The sequence below is a fragment of the Lithobates pipiens genome, unplaced genomic scaffold, assembly GCF_037356315.1.
Source record: "Lithobates pipiens isolate NorthernLeopardFrog02 unplaced genomic scaffold, aLitPip1_a1.2 Scaffold_22, whole genome shotgun sequence".
Taxonomy (NCBI): Eukaryota; Metazoa; Chordata; class Amphibia; order Anura; family Ranidae; genus Lithobates; species Lithobates pipiens.
Window position 1 is genome coordinate 81,788,798 of NW_027507784.1, and position 26,982 is coordinate 81,815,779.

General features: G+C 45.8%; 1 protein-coding gene across 4 annotated transcripts in view; it reads right to left on the reverse strand.

Moving 5' to 3' along the window:
* The window catches only part of LOC143923868 (peroxisomal N(1)-acetyl-spermine/spermidine oxidase-like), a 46,644-nt gene extending 21,280 nt beyond the window's left edge, over positions 1 to 25,364 (reverse strand). The window contains exons 1-2 of one of the 4 annotated variants that reach the window (XM_077447797.1): positions 25,253 to 25,364; positions 5,166 to 5,287 (exon numbers count right to left, since the gene is read on the reverse strand). In XM_077447797.1, coding sequence (XP_077303923.1) covers positions 5,166 to 5,238 — 73 coding nt within the window. In that variant the 5' untranslated portion in view covers positions 5,239 to 5,287; positions 25,253 to 25,364. Of the gene's footprint in view, positions 1 to 2,615; positions 2,689 to 4,990; positions 5,142 to 5,165; positions 5,288 to 25,252 lie in introns of those variants that run through there. The other 3 variants (XM_077447799.1, XM_077447798.1, XM_077447800.1) reach the window with 3 other exon arrangements.
* Between the last annotated feature and the right edge of the window lie 1,618 nt (positions 25,365 to 26,982).

Here is a 26,982-nt window from a genome sequence, read left to right on the forward strand (position 1 = left end):
CAGGTGGCACTGATTGGCGGTGGCACTGATTGGCGGTGGCAGGTGGCACTGGTTGCCGCTGGCAGGTGGCACTGATTGGTGGTGGCACTAGCAGGTGGCACTGATTGGCGGTGGCAGGTGGCACTGATTGGCAGTGGCAGGTGGTATTAATTGGAGGTGGCAGGTGGCACTGGCAGGTGGCACTGACTGACGGTGGCACTGATTGGCACTGGCAGGTGGCACTGGTTGGTGTTGGCAGGTGGTATTGATTGGCGGTGGCACTAGCAGGTGGAACTGATTGGCGGTGGCACTGACACTGGCAGGTGGCACTGGTTGGCGCTGGCAGGTGGCACTGGTTGGCGCTGGCACTGATTGGCGGTGGCAGGTGGCACTGGTTGGTGGTTGCAGGTGGTATTGATTGGTGGCACTGGTTGGCACTAGCAGGTGGCACTGATTTGTGGTGGCAGGTGGCACTGATTGGCGGTGGCACTGATTGGCGGTGGCAGATGGCACTGGTTGCCGCTGGCAGGTGGCACTGATTGGTGGTGGCACTGGCAGGTGGCACTGATTGGCGGTGGCAGGTGGCACTGATTGGCAGTGGCAGGTGGTATTAATTGGAGGTGGCAGGTGGCACTGGCAGGTGGCACTGACTGACGGTGGCACTGATTGGCACTGGCAGGTGGCACTGGTTGGTGTTGGCAGGTGGTATTGATTGGCGGTGGCACTGGCAGGTGGCACTGACTGACGGTGGCACTGATTGGCACTGGCAGGTGGCACTGGTTGGCGCTGGCAGGTGGCACTGGCACTGATTGGCGGTGGCAGGTGGCACTGGTTGCAGGTGGTATTGATTGGAGGTGGTACTGGTTGGCACTAGCAGGTGGCACTGATTGGTGGCAGGTGGCACAGATTGGCGGTGGCAGGTGGCACTGATTGGCGGTGGCACTGGTTGGCACTGGCAGGTTTCACACCAGAGCACTCTGTTACTGAAATGTAACAGAGGAGCTGTCAGAATTGAGCTTAATGTCGAAATGGGCGGGACCCTGCCGGGGTGTGAAACTGACAAGTAACAGAGAGGCGGATATGTCAGATTTCAGCCTGATGTCGGGGTGGGCGGGACTCGGCCGGGGTGGGCGGGACTCGGCCGGGGTGGGCGGGGCCCGGCTGAGGTGGGCGGGACTCAGCAGCTATCAAACACCAGCCAACGATTGGGCTGCTTAAGAAAAGGGGCGGGCCACATACACGTAGCGGCCCGCCCAGATCCCATTGCTGCAGAGGTTGAAGGGGTGGGGGGTCAGCCTGTCAGTGCTCAGACCATACGCCACACACTGCATCAAATTGGTCTGCATGGCTGTCATCCCAGAAGGAAGACTCTTCTAAAGATGATGCACAAGAAAGCCTGCAAACTGTTTGCTGAAGACAAGCAGACTAAGGACATGGATTACTGGAACCATATCCTGTGGTCTGATGAGACCAGAGTAAACTTATTTGGTTCAGATGGTGTCAAGTATGTTTGGCGGCATCCAGGTGAGGAGTACAAAGACAAGTGTGTCTTGCCTACAGCCAAGCATGGTGGTGGGAGTGTCATGGTCTGGGGCTGCATGAGTGCTGCCGGCACTGAGGAGCTACAGTTCATTGAGGAAACCATGAATGCCAACATGTACTGTGATATACTGAAGCAGAGCATGATCCCCTCCCTTCGGAGACTGGGCCACAGGGCAGTATTCCAACATGATAATGACCCCAAACACACCTCCAAGATGACCACTGCCTTGCTAAAGAAGCTGAGGATAAAGGTGATGGACTGGCCAAGCATGTCTCCAGACCTAAACTCTATTGAGCTTCTGTGAGGTATCCTGAAATGGAAGGTGGAGAAGCGCAAGGTCTCTAATATCCACCAGCTCTGTGATGACGTCATGGAGGAGTGGAAGAGGACTCCAGTGACAACCTGTGAAGCTCTGGTGAACTCCATGCCAAAGAGGGTTAAAGCAGTGCTGGAAAATAATGGTGGCCACACAACATATTGATACTTTGGGCCCAATTTGGACAGTTTCACTTAGGGGTGTACTCACTTTTGTTGCCAGCGGTTTAGACATTAATGGCTTTGTGTTGAGTTATTTTGAGGGGACAGAAAATTGACACTGTTATTAGGGCTGTGGAAATTAAAGATTAATTAATCAATTAGTCAATTAATTCTTTTGATCGACTCACCTCTCCGCCGGCTTCCGGGTCTTCAGGGAGTTCCGTCGGAGATTTGGTGATGTCACGGACATCGCCGTCACCGGACTCCTCCCCCCTTCCCCAAGTGCCTCCGTCTGCTAACGAAGGGAAAGGGGAGGAGTCCGGTGACGTTGAAGTTCTGATTGAACGTAAAGCGTACGGGGGGGGAGGAGCTACGCATGACGTCACCCGTTGCTGCCCTAGGGAACTAACACGATTATCGGCTTTCCATGCTGTGTTTTTATCATCTTTATGTGAGTAGTTTTTGTTGGAACATAAAAATGTAATCTTATACTTAAGCGGTGAGCACTTAGATCTTTTCTTTCTACCCATGACCTGGTGTACTTGCTGCGATCTAAGGAGACGTGAGCGAAGTTTATGGTCTGTGTTAACCCTTTGATACCCACCTGCATGACCACCTGTTTGCACAGGGGTCCATGCCATAAGGTGAGAGTGATTAGTTAGACCGGAGGTGGAGGGATTGTCACGCTACTGTGGAAAAAAAGATTACTTACGTCAGTGCTACAGTTTGAATTTAAAATTTATTTGTGTGAACTGTGAAGTTAAGTCATGGATTGTGGAAACGAACTAGTGACGGGTGATTGTATATAGTGTATACCACATTTACCACTGACTAATGCAGAGTTGCAATGCAAGGAGATCAGCTAAAAGTAGTTGGATCTGTACGTGCGTTATAATTAATCTAAATTAGTTGATTAATCGATTTTAAAAAAAATTGATTAATCGAACACGAAAATAGCAAAGTGTAATTTCTTCAGTGATGTCACATGAAAAAGATATAATAAAATATTTTCAAAAATGTCAGGGGTGTACTCACTTTTGTGAGATACTGTAGTTATAATGTCAGCTTCCAATACTCCTGTGCTTTATATGGCTTGTACTCAGGGGCGGACTGACAACTCATGGGGCCCCTGGGCAATAGGAGATTATGGGGCCCCTGGGCAATAGGAGATTATGGGGCCCCCAGGCAATCAGAGATTATGGGGCCACACAATATACACACACAGTATACAATCACACAGTATACACAGACATGTTTCTATTGGCTACTGGAGAGGTGGGGCAGCTATAATCTCGGGATTTTTAGACCAAAAGGATGTCGGTAAGGGACATTTCAGAGACAGATGTAAAAAAAAAATAGTGTAGGGGTTAAGTGTTCCTAGGGGTGTGTTACTAACTGTGGGGGGCTGGGCTTTCATTTAGTGAACACTGATCTCTGCTCCAATCACATGGAGCAGAGATCAGCGTCACTAGTTGCTAGGGAGAATGGGGAAATGCTGTTTACAACACAATTTCTCCGTTCAGCCGCCCCGTGAGACGATTGCGGGTATGCCCGTGGCGATCAAGTCCGCAGGCATACATGCAGGGCGGCATTAAAGATTGGACGTACTTGTATGCCAATATGCCTGCCCGTGCCATTCTGCCAACGTACATCGGCGTGCGCCGGTCGGGAACCGGTTAAGGTATCAGCATACCAAGACATTTTGGATAATTTCATGCTCCCAACTTTGAGGGTGGCCCCTTCCAACATGACTGCGCACCATTTCACAAAGCAAGGTCCATAAAGACATGGATGAGTGAGTTTGGGGTGGAGGAACTTGACTGGCCTGCAGAGTCCTGACCTCAACCCGATAGAACACCTAAAGGATGAATTTGAGTGGAGACTGCGAGCCAGGCCTTCTCGTCCACATCAGTGCCTGACCTCACAAATGCGCTTTTGGAAGAATGGACAAACATTCCCATAGAGCAGGGATATGCAATTAGCGGACCTCCAGCTGTTACAGAACTATATGTCCCATGAGGCATAGCAAGACTGACAGCCACAAGCATGACACCCACAGACAGAGGCATGATGGGACTTGTAGTTTTGCAACAGCTAGAGGTCCGCTAATTGTATATCCCTGCCATAGACACACTCCTAAACCTTGTGGACAGCCTTAGCAGAAGAGTTGAAGCTGTTAAAGGGTTATAGGGTGTTAGAAAAAAAATGTATAATGTTTGGGGGTTCTAAGCAATTTTCTAGCAAAAAAAAAATGTTTTTAACTTGTAAACAAGTTTACAAAGTAGAAGTCCACCCTAAAAAAAAAAAAAAAAAAAAAAATTACATAAAAATCTGAAAAATAAATAAAAAAGGAAAAAAAATGTTTTTTTTACTTACCAGAAATGGCTGTTGCTAAGCAGATCGTCCTAATCTGCCACTTCCTACTCCGTGGTGATCTTCGTTCTTCTCCTCCTCGCGTTGTTTTCTGGGGAATGGGGCGCGCTGTGTTCTGGGAACTGTGTGTGTCCCAGAACACAGCCGTCCATTCACAAAGCGCAGCGCGACTCGCAGTAGGAAACGGGCAGTGAAGCTGCAAGACACCACTGCCTGCTTCCCTTAGTTCTAATGGCGCCCTGGACAGGTAAGTTACATTTTTTATACATTTTTATTAAAAGTCAGCAGCTACAGTGTTTGTAGATGCTGACTTTAAAAAAAAATTAAAAAAAATTTCAGCTGGACTTCCACTTTAAGTGGTTAAAGTTTGGCCTCATATTATATGGTTTGGGTAAATCTGAGGACAGAAATCTGCAGAAAATCTAATAGTGTGTATGGGTTCTAGGACTGGATGCCATTATATATATATATATATATATATATATATATATATATATATATATATATATATATATATATATAGCACTCCATCACTCCTGTGCACACCCTATTGCAAACATGTGGCATAGGGCATATGTATGTGTGTTGAAGCTCAAAAAGGTTTACAAATCCACTCACCACGGCCACCCAAGTGCCAGGAGATCTGGAAGAACGCGTGCGTCTGTCTGTTGCTGGATTTAAGCCGGACGCCGAGGCCCACAAGGCACACAGCTCAGCACCAATAATCAGAATGCCGCACTGCAAATCAGAGCTGTACACTACAATGCTATCTCTCTGGACTTTATTCACTTACCTTTGTCCTGTTCATGGAGAGCACAAGGCTCCATATATCCCGTGTTTCCATAGCAGAAAGAAGAACTATCCATAGTCAACCCTCTATACCATCTTCCTGTGTTATCTGCAGACTTCTTATCTCTGTTATAGGAGGGCAATAAACAGAAAGATGTATTACACCTAAAACACACATGCACTGCACAAATGTCAAATGATAAGCACAAATTGCACCTATGTTATATATATTGTGATAAGCAGGAGTTCGTGTTGTAATTACCCCGAGGCCGGGGTCATGCTGTTGCGCAGCTTTAAGGCCCCTTTCACACTAGGGCGGGGGTAAAAATAGCAGCACTTTACCGTCGTATTTGCAGATGTATTCAGCCGCTAGCAGGGTATATTTAACCCCCTCCCTGCTAGCAGCCGAAAAAAGGGTTTAAACCACCCGCAAAGCACTGTTACAGCAGCACTTTGTCTGCGTTATAGCCGCGCTTCCCCATTGATCTCAATGGACAGGAGAGGTGGAGGAACGATGTATGCACAGCTCCTTTAACGCTCTAAAGATGCCGCTAGCAGGTATTTTTGATAGCGTCCTGCCACCGCGCCGCTCCAGTGTGGAAGCCCTCGGGGCTTTCCCATTGGAGACACAGGGGCGGCTCTTTCAGGGCGCTTTGCAGGCGATATTTTTTGGCTGTAGCACCTGCAAAGCACCCCAGTGTGAAAGGGGTCATACGCAAGCATATTATGCTATGCATTAACATACCTTCAGTCAGAGTAGTATTCAAATTTCAAATGTTTTTAGCTTAAAGTGGTTGTAAATCCTTACAAACCACTTTGACCTACAGGTAAGCCTAGATTAAGGATTACCTGTAGGTGCAAGAAATATCTTCTAAACCTACACAGTTTAGGAGATATTTGCAAAAAGACAGACACCGCTGTCTATGGCGCGCAGGCGCACTGAGCATGCCGTTGCTAACGGCGACCGTTAGTGGCGGCTCCCGTGCGCATGCGTGGGAGTGAGATCATGGCGGCTCTGGCCAATCACAACGCAGGCTCCGTGGAAGAGGGGACAGCGGTGACTTCACTGGCTCCTGTGTCAGGTAAGTGACACATAATGGGCTACTATGCGATGCATAGTAGCCAATTATGCTTTACCTTTGCAGGGAGACAAAGAGGAAGTAAACCCATCAGGGTTTACTTTCTCTTTAACACATTGAGCACAATAAACTAACTATTCCCCACCCCCTGTAATACATTTGGTAAAATTCTTACCCTAGCACTTGAAGCTTAAAACTTTCAATGCCGCTGGCTCCTGCTCTGTCAGTGTTGCTTCCCTGAACTTCCGGTCTTCACAGGAAAGCATGAACAGTGCTGTCTGGAGTCAGGCTGTTAGCTTGGAGAATAGAGGGAGAAGGAGAGGGAAGAGCAGGGGAGTACCTTGCCATCATAGGCTATGGGGCTGTGTGTTTATATTGGTGTACACAGTGTAGGACGACACAACTCTAGTCCCTGCATGCAAGGGTGGTTCCATAGAGGAAGGAGCCATCCTGGAACAAGAAACCTGGGGCAGCAGTCACGGCACCAGCTTTAACAGGATAATACGGAAAGGATTAGCATGTTTCTGTTCTTTATGATACCAATAACCTGGACAGGAAGTGAGGCAAAATCTCCTTCATAGGGACACATAAAATAATGAAATCTTCATGGACTTTCTAAATTTTCCTCCACAAGTGTAGACAATTTTCGACCCTCCAGCTCTTGTGGAATTACAAGTCCTCCCACTTACACCAACGATGTGGCACTATGCTTCCCACTGACATCAATGGTGGGGCACTATACCTCTCACTAACACAAACCATGGGGCACTATGCCTTCCAATGATGGGGCATAATTTCTACTACCGACACCAATGATAAGGCACTATTCCTCCTACTAATACCAATGATGGAGCATTATTCCTCCCACTGACACCAATTATGAGGGGCTCTATGCTTTCCAAAGGGCATATAATTCGTCCCTCTGACATGAAGGAGTACTATTCCTACCACTAACACCAGTGATGAGGCATTATTCCTCCCACTAAATACCAATGATGGAAAGTTATTCCTCCCACTGATACCAATGACGGGCACTATTCCTCCCATTGACACTTATACAATGGGGCACTATTCCCCTTATTAATACCAAAGATACAGTTCAATTCCTCCTACTAATACCAATGATGGAGCACTATTCCTCCCATTGATTCCAACGTTGAGGCACTTTGCCTTTCAATGGCCCCAGCGACGGGGCATAATTCCCCCCACTGACACCAGTGATGGGATACTATTCCTACCACAGACGCCAATGATGGGGCACTCTTTCTCCCACTGACACCAGTGAGGAGATACTATTGCTCCCACTGACATCAATAATGAGGCACCATTCCCACCACTGACACCAATGATGGGGCACTATTCCTACCACTGACACCAATGATGGGGCACCATTCCTACCATTGACACCAATGATGGGGCACCGTTCCTACCACTGACACCAATGATGGGGCACTGTTCCTACCACTACCAATGACCCCAATGATGGGGCACCATTCCTACCACTACCACTGACACCAATGATGGGGCACCATTCCTACCACTGGCACCAATGATGGGGCACCATTCCTACCACTAACACCAATGATGGGGCACCATTCCTCCACCTACTAACCACGGGTTCCATGTACATTTTTTACTCCCACTGACCACCAAGCCTGAGGTACTGTTTACTAATGCTGGGGCATTTCTACTGCCACTGGTCACAAACTGAAGTAGAAACTGCCCTTTGTTTAGAAAGTTTGGACAGGCCTGCTTTATAGAAATATATAATACGATCATGTTTTATTTTATCCTTTCTCCTAGAAAATAAAATGTAGAAATGCAGATTTGTACGGATAGGTAAAGGGCGAGAGATAATTAGCAGCTCATTTCTCGTCTTGTATTGCGGTCTCCCCATTCTCTTCATCAGATTTCATCTTCCAGGAACAAAATGCCAATGAGATGCAAAAAACTGCCAACGCAAACCTGCGCCCCAGACCCTGAAATGGAATTCTGAAGGAACAGATTCTCCTACGCGGCACAACAATCTGCTCCCGCTCAGTTATTTTCAGATGCTTCTGTCATATCAACTGTTTCAGCAAACAGAAATACATCGGGAACAGAATGCAAATCCACGACGATAACAGATAAAGAGATACTAGAAATGTGGTTTCATTTATTCACGCCTAATATCTCTGAAGCTGCAGTACCGGCAGATGACCTCTTGGTGCTGCTAGAAGTTCTGTTCATTATCCACTTCCTGTAGCAGGTTGACAACGCTGTGTGTTCTGCAGTGAAATTACTGCAGCGTTGTCACCTTGTGGACTGGGGAGTCCTCGATGGACGTGTAGTATTAGGTTTTAAGTTAGAGACAAATACGTTAAAGCCGAACTATAACTATTTTCTTTACACCTGACCTCTCCTTCAGTCTTGCACAGTTGTACAGGTTCCTTTCCCGTACTTAAATAGCTTACTCTGATTTCCTCTGCACACTGTGAGCTTATCACAGTGGGCATTAGAAGCTGCAGCAAGTCAGACAGAGCCCACCCAGTCAGTTCCCAGCCTGCCCCTTTCATTCATTGGATGGAGGGTGGCATGCAAATACAGTCTCCCTAGGAACACCCACTCCTCCAGAGTGACATTTGCCCATCAAGGCATTTTGATATTTACACGAGGGCTCCTGAGAGGAGTACTGATGCAGGGTGCTGTGATGGTTCAGGAAGCTAAGAACGGCACCTTGCTGGCTCCTCCCACCAGCCAGGATCTGTCTGCATTGCATAGAAAAGCAGAGAGACCCATTGATGACATTTCTTTTTGGCACCACCATTTTTAACCTCTTACTGACCAGCCGCCGTCATTATACTGCGGCAGGTTGGCATGGCTGCGCAGACCGCCGTAGGTGTACGTCAGCCACTTTAAGAGCTATAGGGGGCACCGCGTGACGCTGGAGCAGGCGGCTGCAATATCCGTCGATGACCTGTGATCCCTCCTCAGAGAGTCGGAATGGGGATCTGTCAATGTAAACAAACAGATTCTCGTTCTGTCAGTGAAGTAGAGAGAGATCTGCTGTTCCTAGTATCAGGAACAGCAATTTCTCTCTACTCCCAGGCAGTCCACTCCCCCCCCCACAGTTAGAAACACCTCCCAGGGAACATTTAAAGTGGTTGTAAACCCTTACAGACCACTTTGTGTTACAGGTAAGCCTATAATAAGGCTTACTTGTAGCTACCCAGGATATCTCCTAAACCTGCACATGCGCACTGACACAAACTAAAGCAAAGCCACGTACATGCCATTGCTTCAGTGAGTGTGCCGTTACCGTGCACATGCACGGGAGTGATATCATCATGGCTCTGGCCTATCACAGCGCCGGAGCCGCAATGCCTGGAAGTAACCCCAGGGAATAATGTCGGCCTCCGGAGCGGTGTACGGGCATGGCAGCGTGGGCTTCGATCTCAGGTGAGTATTACATAATGAGCTAGTATGCTATGCATACTAGCTCATTATGCCTTTGTTTTGCAGGTCTTTACTTTAAAGTGGTAGTAATGTTATTTTTTGACTTTGACCTACAGGTAAGCCTATAATAAGGCTCACCTGTAGGTAAAAAGAATATCTGCCGGATCTTGCCGGAATGAAGTCTCCCACACGCATGCGTGGGAGTGGCGACATTGCAGCTTCGGCCACTCACAGCGCCGGAGCCGCGATACCTGGAAGACACGCCGAGGGAAAATGTCAGCTCCCTCAGCGTGGACCGAGATCACCTGCCGACGCCTCGTTATAAGGCAAGTATTTCATAATGAGCCGGTATGCGGTGCATACCGGCTCATTATGCCTTTTGCCTTACAGGTTTAAAACAAAAAAAAATATCTGCAAGTTTACAACCATCGCCCCTAGTGTTAACCCCTTCCTTGCCAGTGACATTTAAACAGTAATCAGTGGCTATTTTTAGCTCTGACTGCTGTATAAATGTCACTGGTCCAAAAAAACAAAAAAGTGTAAAAAGTGTTGATCTGTCCGCCGCAATATCGCAGTAAACTAAAAAAAAAAAATATGCCATAAATATATCCCCTATAATTTTTTTGAGCAAACCAATCAATATACGCTTATAATCGCTCCGTAATTTTCTGAAAGTGCAATGCAACATGGCTACCTGGAGGTGTTCTGTCATTTCCCGCTTGGGTGATTGCGAGAGATGGGCTTGGGCATGTTCGGGATCCCAGCCCACCCGCCCGATCCCTTCAGGATGAGGCAGGTGGATTGGGACTAGGAACACGAACACGCCCGAGCCCATCTCTAGTGTCCAGGGCCGCTGATAGGGCAGCACAACTGGTCCTGATATACTGGGCCCGGCCCCATCAAGGGCACCTGGCAGGTGGCAGCAATGTCTGGCAAAAAAAAAGGGGGGGGCTTACTTACGTAGCGAGTGCCGACCCAAGCCACGCCCCCCCTCTCCCGCGGACATACCACTAGCCGACCGCTGCTACAGGATCCACAAGGCAGCACCTCTGACACAGACAGCCTCAGTAGTGATTGGCTCACAGATTTTCGCAAAAGTCTGCACTCAGATACAATTCAGATTTCAGGCATTCCTTGCAACAAAAATGTCATTGTTGCTGAGATACTCCCAATAGCAACACGACTAAATGGATGCAGGCCCAGCAGCTTGCCTCATTAGTGCCCTGCAGCTGATTGATAATTATGAAACCACTCCTATTAGATTCACTTTCACATGGACACAGAGAAACACACAGGGATTTCTTCAGAATAACAAAAAGGTAGGAATCTGCAACAAAGTTTGTTAAAATCCTTGTAAATGTACAGAGATCACTCAAAGGGGAATGTTTTTTTTTTTTTCAACAAAAGTGGAGATACACTTTAAAGTGGAGTTCCAGTCTTTTTTTCAGTTTATTAATAAACGGACACTAATCTGTCCCGCGACACGGGTGCCCGAAGCCTCGCTCTTCTCCCCCTCCTCTCCACGGCACCGTTATTGCAACTGTGGGCGCCTGGCTGTGACAGATTGCGGCTTCACAGCTGGGCGCGAACTGAAGGGGGTGCGCGGCGCCCTGTGATCACCCACCTCAATGAGACTCGGGTGATCACAGATGTGAGTAAGGGGCCAATCCCGGCCCCTTACCATGTGATCAGCTGTCAGTCAATGACAGCTGATCACGTGATGTAAACAGAGGATCGGTATAATCGTCTTTTTTCTTCTCTCGCTAAATGGCGCGAGAAGAAAAAAAGCCGATCGTTGGCTTCTGTTTGAAGGGACATCGATCCTGAAGAGGAAGAAGCGAAGCTGCCTCATATGTGCCCACAAGTACCACCTGCCAGTGCCATGAATCAGTGCCCGCAGTGCCCACAGTAGTAAGTGCCACCTGTCAATGCCCACCAGTGGTGCCAATCAGTGCCTCATCAGAGCCACCTAGCAGCGCTGCCTATCAGTGTCACCTACCAGTGCCGATTAGTGCCCATCACTGCCACCCAGTGCCCAACACTGCCACCCATCAGTGCCACCTATTAGTGCCCTTCAGTGCCACCTATCAATGCCCTTCAGTGCCACCTCATCAGTGCCCATGAATGCCACCTCATCAGTGCCCACCAATGCCACCTCATCAGTGCCCACCAATGCCGCCTATCTGTGCCCACCAGTGCCGCCTATCTGTGCCCATTGCTGCCACCTTATCAGTGCACATCAATGAAGGAGAAAAATTACCTGTTTGCAAAATGTATTAACAAAATATAAAACGGTTTTGTATTTATTTATTTTTTTAAATCATTCTTTTTTAATTTTTTTTTTTTTAACAAGAGGTGATCAAATACTTCCAAAGCTCTATTTTTGGGGGGAAAAAATGATAAAAATGTAATTTGGGTACAGTGTTGTATGACCGCACGATTGTCTTCCAAAGAGTGACAGCGCTAAAAGCTGAAAATTGGTCTGGGCAGGAAGGGGGTTTTAGGTGCCCAGGAAGCAAGTGGTTAAAGTCAATAATAATGATCTCCTATGCACAGCAGGGGGCGCTGTGTGTCCTGGACCAACTGCTGGCTGTGACTTTACATCAACAAACACTTCCACTGCAGACATGATAAGGTAAGTGATAAGTGAAAATCAATCTGATCGATGACATGCCCTGGAGAATACAAGAGCTCAACCACACAACATAACCAGCCACATTATGGTGACCCGATATAATACTGGAGACAGCAGAATCCAGCGGTATCTTGATTTCATTCACACTGGCCCTGTTTGGGTTGCGATGGTCTCAACGCATAGACAAGGAATCCGTCTTTATTGCTTCAGTAGAAGGAGTCACACTTTTGCGCAGCACGTTTGCGATGTTCCATAACGCACTGCGAAGTGCTGCTGCACACAAGAGTGAAATGAAGTTTCAAGTGCAATATAATTTAAAAAGAAAATCCAAGCGCTTTGCACAACGCACACCAGGGGGCACATGTTACATACACCTTAAAGCTGAAGCCGGGTATGATATTCGTTACATTGATCCAGCTTGGCATGGCATGTAAATACGCGTATCTTTTTTTTTTCCTTTCCCCAAACAACGCGTATGTAATACCGGAGGTTAACAATCACTGTAAAAGTTGGTGCTACTACACAGAAATACGCAATCTTCCACGTCCTGTGCCTGAACACCATGGGCAATAAATACAAGGCATTTTCTGGTTGGATGTAGTGGAGATTGTAAAATCACTGCCCCTCCTTTCCACTGCATCCAATCAGACAAAACGTTTGGCCAGCTTCTGATGGACGAGCATGCTGGAAAACCAGAAGCCGATCGACTCCCGATCAGCACTTTTAGCCAATGGTGGAGAGCGCTGATTGGATTGTTGTGGCTGGGGGGGGGGAGTCCCCCCGTCAGAACACAACAGCTTAGTGGGGAGATCGCATAGTTAGTACAGCGGCTGGCCGGAGCCATACGTTTTTTTTTTTGTTTCCGTTGGGTCGAACTAAAAAAAAAAAACCTCATAGTGTGTAAAAGGCTTTAGTGTGCAGAGGGCAGCTGCTTGGCACAGGACCTTGAGGATCATGGCTATCTCTGTCCCGGCGCTGACTACTAGTGTCCCCCCCACTGGCCCCTGCGGCATAAGATATGCATACTTACAATGTGCCAAGGTAGACCAATGCCAAAACCATGCCAAGCTGGATCAATGTAACTATGCCATAAATGTCACCGCTAAAGTGGTAATAAACTCAAAACCAAAAATGTAATATATTGCAGCTTACCAATTAGATGTGGTGGCTGCATTTGTTTTGTTTTTTTTCTTTGGCTTTTTTCCCCTGATGATCTGGCCACTGACACACCTCCTGTATTAGTGAGGCAAAACTCTGGAGGAATGACAAGAGGAGCCACAGCAGCATTGTCAATCTGGGGGGAGGGTAATGTTAAAGCGGTGGTAAACTCTACACTCAAAAAAAGAGAAAAAAAAAATCCGGTCCTCTGCAAGTTAATATCATAATGTGCTAGTATGCATCTTCTTTAGTGCTAGTATACTACTGCTTTAACCACCTAAGGACTGGCAGGATTTGCCCCCTCAATGACCAGGCCTTTTTTTGCGATACGGCACTGCGTCGCTTTAACTGACAATTGCGCGGTCGTGCTAGGTTGTACCCAAACAAAACTGATGTCCCTTTTTTCCTCACAAATAGAGCTTTTTTGGTGCTATTTGATCACTTCTGCGGTTTTTATTTTTTGCGCTATAAACAAGCAAAGAGCGACAATTTTGCAAAAAAAAAAATATTTTTTTACTTTTTGCTATAGTACACACCCAAAAACAAAATATAAAAAACAAAAAAACAAAAACACATTTATTGATCAGTTTAGGCTGATAAATGTTTTTCTACATATTTTTGGTAAAAAAAAAAAAATAATAAAAAATAAATAAATAAAATAAATAAATAGAAATAAATTGCAATAGGCGTATATTGATTGGTTTGCGCAAAAGTTATCACGTCTACAAACTATGGGATAGAACAGCAAATAGTGTAGCGCTACTTTAAGTGAATGTGTAATCACAAGAAAAAAATCCGTATACAATCATAAATGATAGTAAATAAAGTCCTCTGTAATGTGACTGGTGCACAAAAAATTGTGATAAAACTTCTTCAAAAGAAATAGACGTTTCACTGGTCGAGTGCAACCCAATGTATCAACTTGTCTGAAGAGATCTAGAAGGTGGGTAAAATACTCTTACCAGATATGTTGGACTCACACGGTCTTACGACGGTTGAGTCGGAAGCGCTTAGGGTCCAGACCTAGGACCAGATGGTAGGTTGGTGGTGGTCAGACCGGATATCAAGAAGACTCCAAACGACGGAGGACCCTGGGGGGCGTCTCTCAGGATGTTCTTCGGAATGTTCCTCAGATTATCCAAATCGGATGTAGCTCAGTTGGAATTCCAACCCCAAATGAAGGGGGAGGGGGTTTGTAGAAATTAAGACAAAAAATAAAAAAGAAAGCTCCAAATGGTGCAGGTCAAAAAATATTAACCATCAGGTTTTATTAAAAGGTCATAAAAATAGATAAAAGTTATGACTGGTGATCACAAAAGAACAGGATAAAAGCAATGTGGGGTGCCAGATGCGAGCCCGACGCGTTTCGACAAAGAGTGTCTTCAACAGGGGCATAAAAGATGAGAGACGCCCCCCAGGGTCCTCCGTCGTTTGGAGTCTTCTTGATATCCGGTCTGACCACCACCAACCTACCATCTGGTCCTAGGTCTGGACCCTAAGCGCTTCTGACTCAACCGTCGCAAGACCGTGTGAGTCCAACATATCTGGGAAGAGTATTTTACCCACCTTCTAGATCTCTTCAGACAAGTTGATACATTGGGTTGCACTCGACCAGTGAAACGTCTATTTCTTTTGAAGAAGTTTTATCACAATTTTTTGTGCACCAGTCACATTACAGAGGACTTTATTTACTATCATTTATGATTGTATACGGATTTTTTTCTTGTGATTACACATTCACTTAAAGTAGCGCTACACTATTTGCTGTTCTAAATTGTTTAACTTTGTTTGTTTGAAGTGTTGGCAGCTTTTTTTTGCTAGTTAGATACAGCGCTGTGTTTTCCCTTTTTCTTTAAACTATGGGATAGGTTTAGGGACTTTTAATTTTTTTTTATTGTCTTTACTAGTAATGGCCGCGATCTGCAATTTTTTGTGGGACTGCGACATTGCGGCAGACAAATCTGACCCCAAATGAAACTTCTTGGGGATCAGTGACATTATTACATTGATTAGTGCTATAAAAATGCACTGATCAATGTAAAAATGACACTGGCAGGGAACTGCAAAGGGGCCCTGTGATGTGAAGGGGACTGCACTGTAAAGGGGCACTGTGGACACTCATATAAAGGGGGGACTCTGCTGTGAAGGGGGACCAAGGACAGACTTCATGAATATCCCATCCCCCGACCCTTCCACCCCTGCCAGTCCTTGGGAAAAATTGTCTGCCATGAAACCAGCCCCTAGTGCCAAAAAGGTTTAAATGTATTAACAGATTTAAATACACTAACTTTAGTGCCACTATTGTCATATTCCTGAATACCTCATTGCCTTCTGAAGTCAACTAATAAGTAAATAAAGTCCACCTGTGTGTAATTTACTCTCAGTATAGATACAGCTGTTCTGTGAAGCCCTTGGGAGGTTTGTTAGGGAACCTCAATGAATAAACAGCATCATGAATGCCAAGGAACACACCAGGCAGGTCAGGGATAAAGTTGTGGAGAAGTATAAAGCAGGGTTAGGTTATAAGAAAAATTCTCAAGCTTTGAACATCTCACAGAGCACTGTTCAATCCATCATCTGAAAATGGAAAGAGTATGGCACAAGTGCAAACCTACCAAGACATGGCTGTCCACCTAAACTGACAGGCCGGGTAAGGAGAGCATTCATCAGAGAAGCAAACAAGAGGCCCATGGTAACTCTAGAGGAGCTGCAGAGATCCACAGCTCAGGTGGGAGAATCTGTCCACAGGACAACTATGAAGGCCTGTACACACAATACGAAAATCAGATGGAAAAATTTGTAGGCGAGGCTGAAAAAAGACACAAGTCCATCCTATGTGTGTGATTATATGTCAGTGTTACATTGTATATCCCTGTATGTTGCGGTCGCTCAGGTGCTTATCTAATAGTTTTTTGAAACTATTGATGCTCCTCGCTGAGACCACCGCTTGTGGAATAAAATTCCAAATCCTTACCGCTCTTACAGTAAAGAACCCTCTATGTAGTTTAAGGTTAAATCTCATTTCTTCTAATTTTAATGAGTGGCCACGTGTCTTGTTAAACTCCCTTCCGCAAAAAAGTTTTATCCCTATTGCGAGGTCACCAGTACGGTATTTCCAAATGGAAATCAAGCGCCTCTTCTCCAGAGAGAATAAGTTCAGTGCTCGCAACCTTTCCTCATAACTAATATCCTCCAGACCCTTTATCAGCTTAGTTGCCCTTCTTTGTAGTCGCTCCATTTCCAGTACATCATTCCTGAGGACTGGTGCCCAGAACTGGACAGCATACTCCAGGTGCGGCCGGACCAGAGTCTTGTAGAGCGGGAGAATTATCGTTTTATCTCTGGAGTTGATCCCCTTTTTAATGCCAATATTCTGTTTGCTTTGTTGGCAGCAGCTTGGTTGCTTGCTTGCTGAGCCTATCATCTACTAGGACCCCCAGGTCCTTTTCCATCCTAGATTCCCCCAGAAGTTCAACCCCCAGTGTATAGATTGCATTCATATTTTGCATTATTTTACATCTTTCCACATTAAACCTCATTTTCCATGTAGTTGCCCACCCCATTAATTTGTTCAGATCTTCTTTCAAGGTTTCCACATCCTGTGGAGAAGTTATTTCCTGCTTAGCTTAGTATTGTAGGCAAATACAGAGATTGAACTGTTTACCCCATCCTCCAGATCGTTTATGAACAAATTAAATAGGATTGGTCCCAGCACAGAACCCTGGGGGTCCCCACTACCCACCCCTGACCATTCTGAGTACTCCCCATTTATCACCACCCTCTGAACTCGCCCTTGTAGCCAGTTTTCAATCCATGTACTCACCCTATGGTCCATGCCAACCAACCTTATTTTGTACAGTAAACGTTTTTTGGGGAACTGTGTCAAATACTTTTGCAAAATCTGACATATTCTGTTGTACGAAAATTTTCATAGTACGAGTAACCGCTTCACTTTGGACATGAAACTAGCATGCCACAAAAAAAAACGGACGTTCGATTGTCCAAAAATCTAAGCGTGCATACGAGGCTTTAGACGTGCTCTCCACAAATCTGGCCTTTATGGAAGAGTGGCAAGAAGAAAGCCATTGTTGAAAGAAATCCATAAGGAGTCCCGTTTGCAGTTTGTGAGAAGACATGCGGGGGACACAGCAAACATATAGAAGAAGATGCTCTGGTCAGATGAGACCAAAATTGAACTTTTTGGCTTAAAAGGAAAATGCTATGTGTGACGGAAAACTAACTCAACATCAGCAGGGACAGGGAAGCTGGTCAGAAGTGATGGGAAGATGGTGGAGCCAAATAAATAGTAATCTTATGCCGCATACACACAATCGGGAAATTCTCGTCAAGCTGTCTTGCCTACACACGGTCACACCAAATTCAGATCGTTTAGAATGCGGTGACGTACAACATGTATGACGGGACTAGAAAAAGGAAGTTCAATAGCCAGTAGCCAATAGATTCCATCTCGTAGTTGAATCTGAGCAATGCGTGATTTTTTGCATGTGGGAACTGCATACACACGATTGGAATTTCCGATAAAAACATTTTCCGTTGGAAAAATTGAGAACATGCTTTCAATCTTTTGTTGGCGGAAATTCGCCCAGCAAAATTCCGATGGAGCATACATACTATCGCATTTTCTGATGAAAAGCTCTCATCGGTCTTTTTCTGTCCGGAATTCCGATCGTGTGTACGCGGCATTAGAAGAAAGCCTGAGACTTGAGACTGGGGCGGAGGTTCACCTTCCAGCAGGACAACGACCCAGGGGGGCTGAATATAAATGCCCCCCATACGTTTCACATATATATTTGTAATCAAAAAGATAATAATTTGAAAACCACTTATTTTTCTTCCACTTCACAATTATGTGCCACTTTGTGTTGGCGTCTATCACATAAAATACATTTACGTTTTTGGTTGTATCATGACAAAATGTGGAAAATTTCAAGGGGTGTGAATACTTTTTCAAGGCACTGTATGTTATCAGTTAAGTGTGAACTGTTGTAAAATTATTTTTTAAAATGTGCTGACTTCTTCCTGTTCATATACAGTCTCATACAAAGTTGGACTTTGTTATTTATTACATGACCGTATCATTAACCTTCTTCACTGGCATTTATGGGTATGATGACAGAAGTTCGATCGATTCTTTCTTTCTGCAGTAAACAGGATTAGTGCTGGCGTTGTGTAATCAAAAAAAGCAACTTGATTGCACCGAAACAAAAACCGTTCAACCAAAGCTGATGTTGCCCGTGGTTGGCAGTGTGGAGCGGTGAGCGGGTACAGGAGAAAGAGCCCTGACACCAGTTAACAGTAGAAGACTGGGAAGAACTGCTTACTGAGATCCAGAAAAGCCGGATTCTCCTCAATCAGCAGAACGGTCACTGACCCTTCAATGTACAAAAGTCAGTGCTCAAGAATGCAGCTGTAAGATTAAAAAGTTCTCTTTGAGCTGGAACTAAACTGCAATGCAGGTCCCAAGGACTTTGGAATTTTGTGCGTGCATCATACATGCACGGCATATTTCCACGCAACAGAATACAGTGGAACCTTGGTTAACGAGTAATGCGGTTAACAAGTGTTTTGAAAGACGAGCAACTTTTTTTTTAGTCCTGACTCAGTTTGTGAGTGTTGTCTCACAAAACCAAGAGAATTCAAGCTAATGTGGTGTGCAGTACTGCATTTGGCCAGAGGTGTGGGGGGCGCCGGTGACACTCGGAACGGTTCGGAGCCGTTTGGAAATACTCGGAAACACTTATGCCACGTACACACAATCGGACTTTCTGGCAGACCGGAATCCATCGGACAATTCGATCATGTGTGGGCTCCAGCTGACTTTTTTTTCCCCCAAAAGTCTGATGGGCCTAGAAATAAAACATGTTTCAAATCTAAAAATCTGGAAAACCGTTCTTTCTGTATGCTAGTCCGACGGACCAAATATGACGCAAGGGCAGCTATTGAACTTCCTTGTTTAGTCCCGTTTACGTCATCACATTCTAATGAACGGACTTTCGAACAGACTTAGTCCGGTCGTGTGTGGCCAAGTCTGTTTTGTTCAGAAAGTCCATCGGACCTCTGCCAAAAGTCTGTCAGGAAGACCGTCAGACCTAGTCCGTCAAAGTCCGGTCGCGTGTACGCGGCATTAGAAATACTCCGTTCCCGAGGGCTTCCGAGTTCAGCCGAGCTGTCCCCAAGTATGTCCGAGTCTCTCCGGCGCCTCCCCACCTCTGGCCACATGCGGTATTGCATGCAATAGAGGTCAATGTGGAATGAATTATCTTTGTTTCCATTGACTTCTATGGGGAAACTCGCTTTTATATGCAAGTGTTTTGGATTACAAGCATTCTCCTGGAACGGATTATGCTCGTAATCCAAGGTTCTATGGTATTCCTATCTAAAACCCCAGGGCCCTGGTGGCTGGGGTTTTAGAAAGGAATATTCTGCGCCCCTTTGGTATCTGATGTGTGGCCCTTGAACCTCAGCAGTCTGTAGTGGGAACACCGATTAGGATAACAGTATTGATCTCTACTATCCTCATGTAATATGTTCCCAGTTTTTTATTGTCTTCTGCAGAATCTCCCCAACCAACAACGTATCCTGTCCACTCTCTCTGACCCTCATTTCCTCCATTAGGTCTGCACGTTCTGACAGTCCTCTCAAGCATTACATATATTGAACATTATTTGTGGCCCTTTGGTGATGTCAAGGGCCACATTTGAGGGACCCTTTATCTCATAAGTTGACAACTGCCCTAGGGCCATAAAGGTAACAAGGACCGCCTTAAAAATGTAAGCTCACCTTTTCACAAAAAAATGAAAAGATTAACCAATACCCGCTTGTACTTACCTCCGGGAGGTATGAGCTGTCAGTGCCCACAGAGCCGGTGCAGCAGTCCGGGGATTTTAAATCCCTGCTCTTCTCCCTGCCTTTTCTTGGGGCCTCCGGGACAAGTCAGGGCAATTAGGATTAGTCAAGCATAATTCCCTTTTATTGATCTCAGCCGCCTCCAAATCTCCAATGTTTTTGTTTGATGGGATCTGACTTCCTGTTAGAGGGTGGCTACATTTAGAGTCCATTCACACAGGGCCAACATGACTTCCAGCGTGACTTTGGGAGGCAACTTGGACACGACTTGAGTATGAATCACAGCGGGACTTGGGGCAACTTACAAGGCAACTTGAAGTTGCCTCCAGGACAGGGGACTTTGCCAGTGGCCAATCACATAATAATGAGCTCTATGGGAGGGAGGGGTTTGCCTAGAAAACTATTTTTACTTCCTGGAAAGTTGCTTCAGTTAAGACAGGAGATTCGACTTGGAGGAAACTTCCATTGAAATCAATGGGTACAAGTCACCTAGAAGTCGGATTGAAGTAGTACAGGAACCTTTTCTGAAGTCGGAACAACTTCAGTAGTGTGCATTAAGAAGGCTCTCGTTCACTTACATTGATTTTATCATGTCGCGGGACTTTGGACAACTTCAAGTCGGATCCAAAGTTTCCCGTGTGAATGGACTCTTATGCCGCGTACACACGACCGGACTTTTCAACATCCAAGGTCCGACGGAACAATTCCGGCAGACTATTCGATCGTGTGTGGGCTGCAGCGGACTTTTGATTTGCAAAAGTCTGACAGACTTTAGAAATGGAACATGTTTCAAATTTTTCCGCCAGAACTCCGCTGGACCCAGTTTCTACCGAGAAATCCGCTCGTGTGTATGCTAGTCCGACGGACAAAAACTGACGCTAGGGCAGCTATTGGCTACTGGCTATGAACTTCCTTATTCTAGTCCGGTCGTACGTCATCACGTTCGAATCCGTCAGACTTTGGTGTGATTGTGTGTGGCCAAGTCCGTTCATTCGGAAAGTCCGTCAGAACTCTGTCAGAACTCCGTCAGAACTCCATCGAAAGTCTGTCGGACCTAAGTCCGGTCGTGTGTACGCGGCATTAGTCTCCAAGGTCCTACTGCATGTAGAAATGTAGCCGCCCCCTCTTCCCCGCTCTCGTGATGGACTGGGGACAATGGGATTTTGTAGTGTGAGCATAGAGTAGTGCACATGACTGCAACTAAGGTGCACTGCTTGTTATAAACAAACAGAAATGTGTGTGTGGGGAAGGAGAGGTTCAGGAGCTCACAGATGTAAAAGCGTGTTGGTGCCACTTCCTGTTTTTTGGCACTAGGTGGTGCCTTTCCTATAGAGAAATAGTGAGTTATATGAGGGAGTGGGAGGAATTCAGGTAGTAAGTCGACAGAATGGAGGTGGGACTTCAAAGCTGCCCCCCCATGGTACTTGGTGGGGCCTATTTTACAGAAATGTAGTGTTCCCAATTGTTGGTAATCCCCAGCTGGAGAGACTCTGGTGCCCTGGATAGGAAGAAGCTGGGGACAGGACCTTGACAGCCCCACCTTGGAAAGTCCCGACAACTGCTGCCGTGTTGGTGAGAAGCTGCAGGTGCAGAAGTTGTCCACTGTAAATTTATGCTAGAAAGACGTTGAAAATGGATTGGATCCACCTCTTCTTAGCCCTTGTACACACGGTCGGAGATTCTGACTACCAAATCCGTCGGATTTTGTCCTTCGGATTTTGTCCGAAACTGTTGTATACACACGGTCAGACAAAGTTGACCGAAAATCCGACGTGATGACGTTATTTCGTTACGACGGGACTATGTTCACGCTAGTAGCCAATAGCTTTGGTGTAGGAATTTGATCTGAGCATGCGTGGCACTTTGTCCGATCGGAATTCTCTACACATGATCGGAGTATGTTCCGATCGGAGCATTTTGTCGGAAAATATTCCCGGCAAGTTGGAAGAGTTGGTCCGATGGATATTCCGATGGAAACAGTCCGATGCAGACCACATACAGTCGGAATATCCGACAAAACACTCCGATCTGACACATTCCGACGGAATCTCCGACCGTGTGTACAAGGGCTTACTGTGAATAATCTTTCCAAGGAGCCTGTAACTGGTTCCACTGGGAAGAATGCAGGGTGAGGCGTTGGGCATGGTAATGTACCTGTGCTGGTAAAGTGAGCTATTTGGCTCCCTCTGGGTGCTGGGACTCACACCGATGAAGAATATAGAGAAGAAGAAATGTCAGCCTCCCATTTCTTTCAATGGAGCTACCACCTGTAGCTGAACATCGAGAACACCTGCTGGGTCTCCCGCAAGTAATCGCTAGCGGCTTTATTCGCAAGTGTGAATGGGGTCTAAAATAGCTGTATGAGGTTTGGAATAAATGGATTCATAATATAAGAGTGTATCTGTACTAAAATCCAACAATTGTGGCTGTGCAGTTGGGTGCCAGGGTATAAAGTAATAACTTGCACCCTTCCCACCCATTACCATGAAATGATGTATAAACATCATACACTATATTGTAAATAGTATTGGGACGCCTGCCTTTACAGGCACATGAGCTTTTATGGCATCCCAGTCTTCTGCCCTGTGCACACCATCGGACTTTCCGACAACAAAACCGTGGATTTTTGTTCGAAGGCTCAAATTTGTCTTGCATTCATACGGTCACACGAATGTCGGCCAACATTTTCGAACGTAGTGACGTACAAGACGTACGGCGAGCTAATAAAAAGGAAGTTCAATAGTCATGCGCCACCCTTTGGGCTCCTTCTGCTAATGTTGTGTTTGGTGAGCATTGATTCCGAGCACGCGTGGACTTTTGTGTGACGGACCTGTGTACTCACGATCAGAAAGTCCGACAACAAAATTTGTTGGCGGAAAATTTGAGAACCTGCTAGCCAACATTTGTTGGTAGTAAGTCCGACAACAAATGTTCGATGGAGCATACACACGGTCAGACTTTCTGCCAACAGGCTCACATCCAACATTTGTTGTTGGAAAATCCGATTGTGTGTTGGCCCACCCTTTGCAGCTATAACAGCTTCAACTCTTCTGGGAAGGCTTTTCACAAGGTTTAGGAGTGCGTCTATGGAAACGTTTGACCATTCTTCCCGAAGCGCATTTGTGACATCATCTGTGTCTTTATGGACCTTGCTTTGTACACTGGTGCGCAGTCATGTTGGAACAGGAAGGGGCCATCCCCAAACTGTTCCCACAAAGTTGGGAGCATGAAATTGTCCAAAATGTCTTGGTATGCTGAAGCTTTTAAGGGTCCCTCTCACTGGAACTAAGGGGTTAAGCCCAACCCCTGAAAAACAACCCCAAACCATAATCCCCCCCTTCACCAAATGATTTGGACCAGTGCACAAAGCAAGGTCCATAAAGACATGGATGAGCGAGCATACATGTCTATGGTGCGCTGATTAAAGTGGAACTATATTCATCTGATCACTACAAACCAAAAAAACTATTCATTTTTAATATTCAAAAAGCAAACTCCCCAATCCATCCATGTCACCGCGCTTTATTTTGTTGAGAAATCACTTTGAAAAAACACCTCCGGGCGTTTTTGGCAGCAGCCATCTTGAGTAAAGCCAGATGATTCATGTAGCATTTACTTACTGGAATCCCTCCGCCTTTAGCTCAAGCATGCAAGCAGGAGGGTGTACTTAAAGTGGTTGTAAACCCTTACTAGATTAGGCTTACCTGTAGGTCCATGAAATATCTCCTAAACCCACAAGGTTTAGGAGATATTTGCAAAAAGACCGCTGTCTAAGGCGCATGAGGTTAGTGGTGGCTTCCGTGCGCATGCACGGGAATGATGTCATCGCTGCTCCGGCCACTCACAGCGCCGGAGCATCGATACCCGGAAGAAAATGGATGCTCCGTGCTACAGAGGACAGCGGTGACATCGCTGGCTCCTGTGTCAGGTAAGTGACACTTAATTGGGTACTATGCGATGCATTAGTAGCCTATTATGCTTTACCTTTGCAGGGAGACAAAGAGGAAGTAAACCCATCAGGGTTTACTTCCTCTTTAATGGAGAAATCCACTTCTCCCCTACCGAAGACTCCTGGGGCGTATGACATAATTTGCCTAGGCATGGAAACCAGGAAGTAACTAAAAAAAAAAAAAAAAAAAAAGTTTCCTACTTATTTACTAATGCTAGAGGCATAAGAATTAAAAATAGTCAATGTTTATGGAGAGAGTGAAGTTCTAGGTGGTTGCATGAACCCTCGTGTCTTTTGTCTGTTTTTTAGGACTTTAGAATGGAGTTGTGCAACTAAAATTCCTAGCATGCAAAATCAGGTTCAGCCCAGGTTCACACTGACAGCGGGAATGAAAGCGGGCGAGTTCAGCTGAACGCACATCATTTGATTTTCACATGTCAGTCCTGACTTCGGGGGGGTGAGCATTTCAGAGACATCTGTGCGGGTTGCTGCACAGATGTCTATGGAAATCGCACCCTGAAGTCGCCATAAGTAGTACAGAAGCTACTTTTGGGAACCGGTGCGGCGCCGCACCGATTTGACATGCGACTTGACATGTCAGATCGCTCCAATGTGAACCTAACGCTAATAAACGCTATTGCAGAAACGGTAAAAAAAGGTTGACAGACTCACTGCAAAGCTAGTGGCGTTTTTATAACGTTATTTTGACATCCAGTGTACATGGAGCGTTATACAGACTACAACCAGTCACATAGTATCTGCCCTGCACTTCTGGTCCGCAGTCTATTACTATCTACCGTATATTGATTATCTAACTTGTTGCTGTCCTGCAGCATACGTGGAGCCACAAGTCCCAGCATGCCCAGTGAATTGCACACACATACTGTATGAGAAGTCAGCATCTTCTATACAATCTAAATATTAGGCAACAGGTTTGCAAAAACTTGTTCAGATCCGTGTTTTCTCACCTGCCCAGCAGCTTCCTCGGTTGACCCCCTGTAGAGGAGTCTGGGAAATGTAGTCAATGCAACGCATGCTAATATCATAGCTCTTTTGCAAGGGCTGATGGGAGATGTGGGCTGACTGGCTGAGTGCAGATGCCAGGCTCAGAAGCAGTGAGAGATTGTGATGTTTATTTACTAAAGGCAAATAGACTGTGCACTCTACAAGTGCAATTGCTCCAGAGCTTAAAGTGGAGGGCCACCCTGAAAAACAAAAATACATAAAAATTTAGAAAAAAAAAAAAATCAAAACATTATTTTTTTTTAACTTACCAGAAATGCCTGTTGCTAGGCGCATCGCCCTAATCTGCCTCTTCCTCCTCCGCACGGCATCTTCTGGGTAATGGGGCACTGTGTGTTCTGGGGACTGTGTGTACAGCGCGCCCCATTCACAAAGCGCTGCGCGACTCACGCATGCACAGTAGGAAACAGCCGCAAGGCTCCACTGCCTGTTTCCTTTAGTTAAAATGGCGGCACCGGGACCCGAGAGCCGAGGGACGGGTCAGCCTCGGGCGGCCGACATCGCAGGCGCTCTGGACAGGTAAGTCTGCTTATTAAAAGTCAGCAGCTACAGTGTTTGCAGCTGCTGACTTTTAAAAAATGTTTTTTTTAAACTGGCTCTCCTCTTTAATAAACAAAAAAGGGAGAAATCAACTAGCAATTACAAATAACCACCACCACACCCCACTTGTATAGGATCAATAGAAAAAGAATGCCCCAAGGGACTTTGTGGGTGGGGTTAAAATGTGGTCAGTACAAAAAAAAAAAAAAAAGTAGAAATATATAAAATACAATTTTTATTGATACATTATAATAATAATAAAGACAAAAAACACAAGAAAAAACAGCAAATTATATGCAGAGACTCTTGCAGGATGTACATGGAAGAAGCCGAAGATTCTAAATAATCAAAGCATTATCCAATATACTCCTGATATCCAACATGTTACGGATTAATATTTATATATATATGTCTAATTCCTTCTTCAGGGATCGCAAAGAGAAACTACAATATTAGGCAAATCAGAAAACACAAAATGTTGTTTAAAACCAAGCGAGACAGAGCTTAATAAAAAAGCAGAAGCTCTGCTGACTTCCATCATCCAATCATGTGCAAGCAAAACATTTTTTTTTTTCCTTGCATGTGATTGGTTATTCTTTGCAAAGTGAAGCTTTCATTTACTAAAGTAGAACTAAAGGGAATTTGTTTTTTTTCCATTTTGAATAGAGTAAGACCCCTCTAACATGGGGGGAATCCTCCAAGTGGGATCCGCCCCTGCTGAGAAGGCGGATGACAGGCCTATGTCTATTACACTATGCAGAGCAGACACGGACACAGCCTGCTCTCCTCTATGGGGCAGTCGGATGGAGAAGGACTGCATGTCCGTATCCATCCGACCAGCTGGACAGATGGCGAATGTATCACCTTGCGTCTGTTTTCAGCAGATTTTGTTGGATCGGATGCCCTGCGGGTGTCAGCGGACATCCGCCACCCTGTAGAGTACAATGGATGGTCTGACTGGGTCCACCTGAAAAACTGACAGGCGGACCCAATCAGTCCACTGGTGTGAAAGGGGCCTTAAGGCTCGGTTCACATATGAGCCGCATGCGGATCACAGCAGGGGTCCAGTGCGTGCTGGTTTCCTGTATCAGGTCTGGTTTCAGCCTGAATTTTGGGCTGAATTCGGACCTGAAAC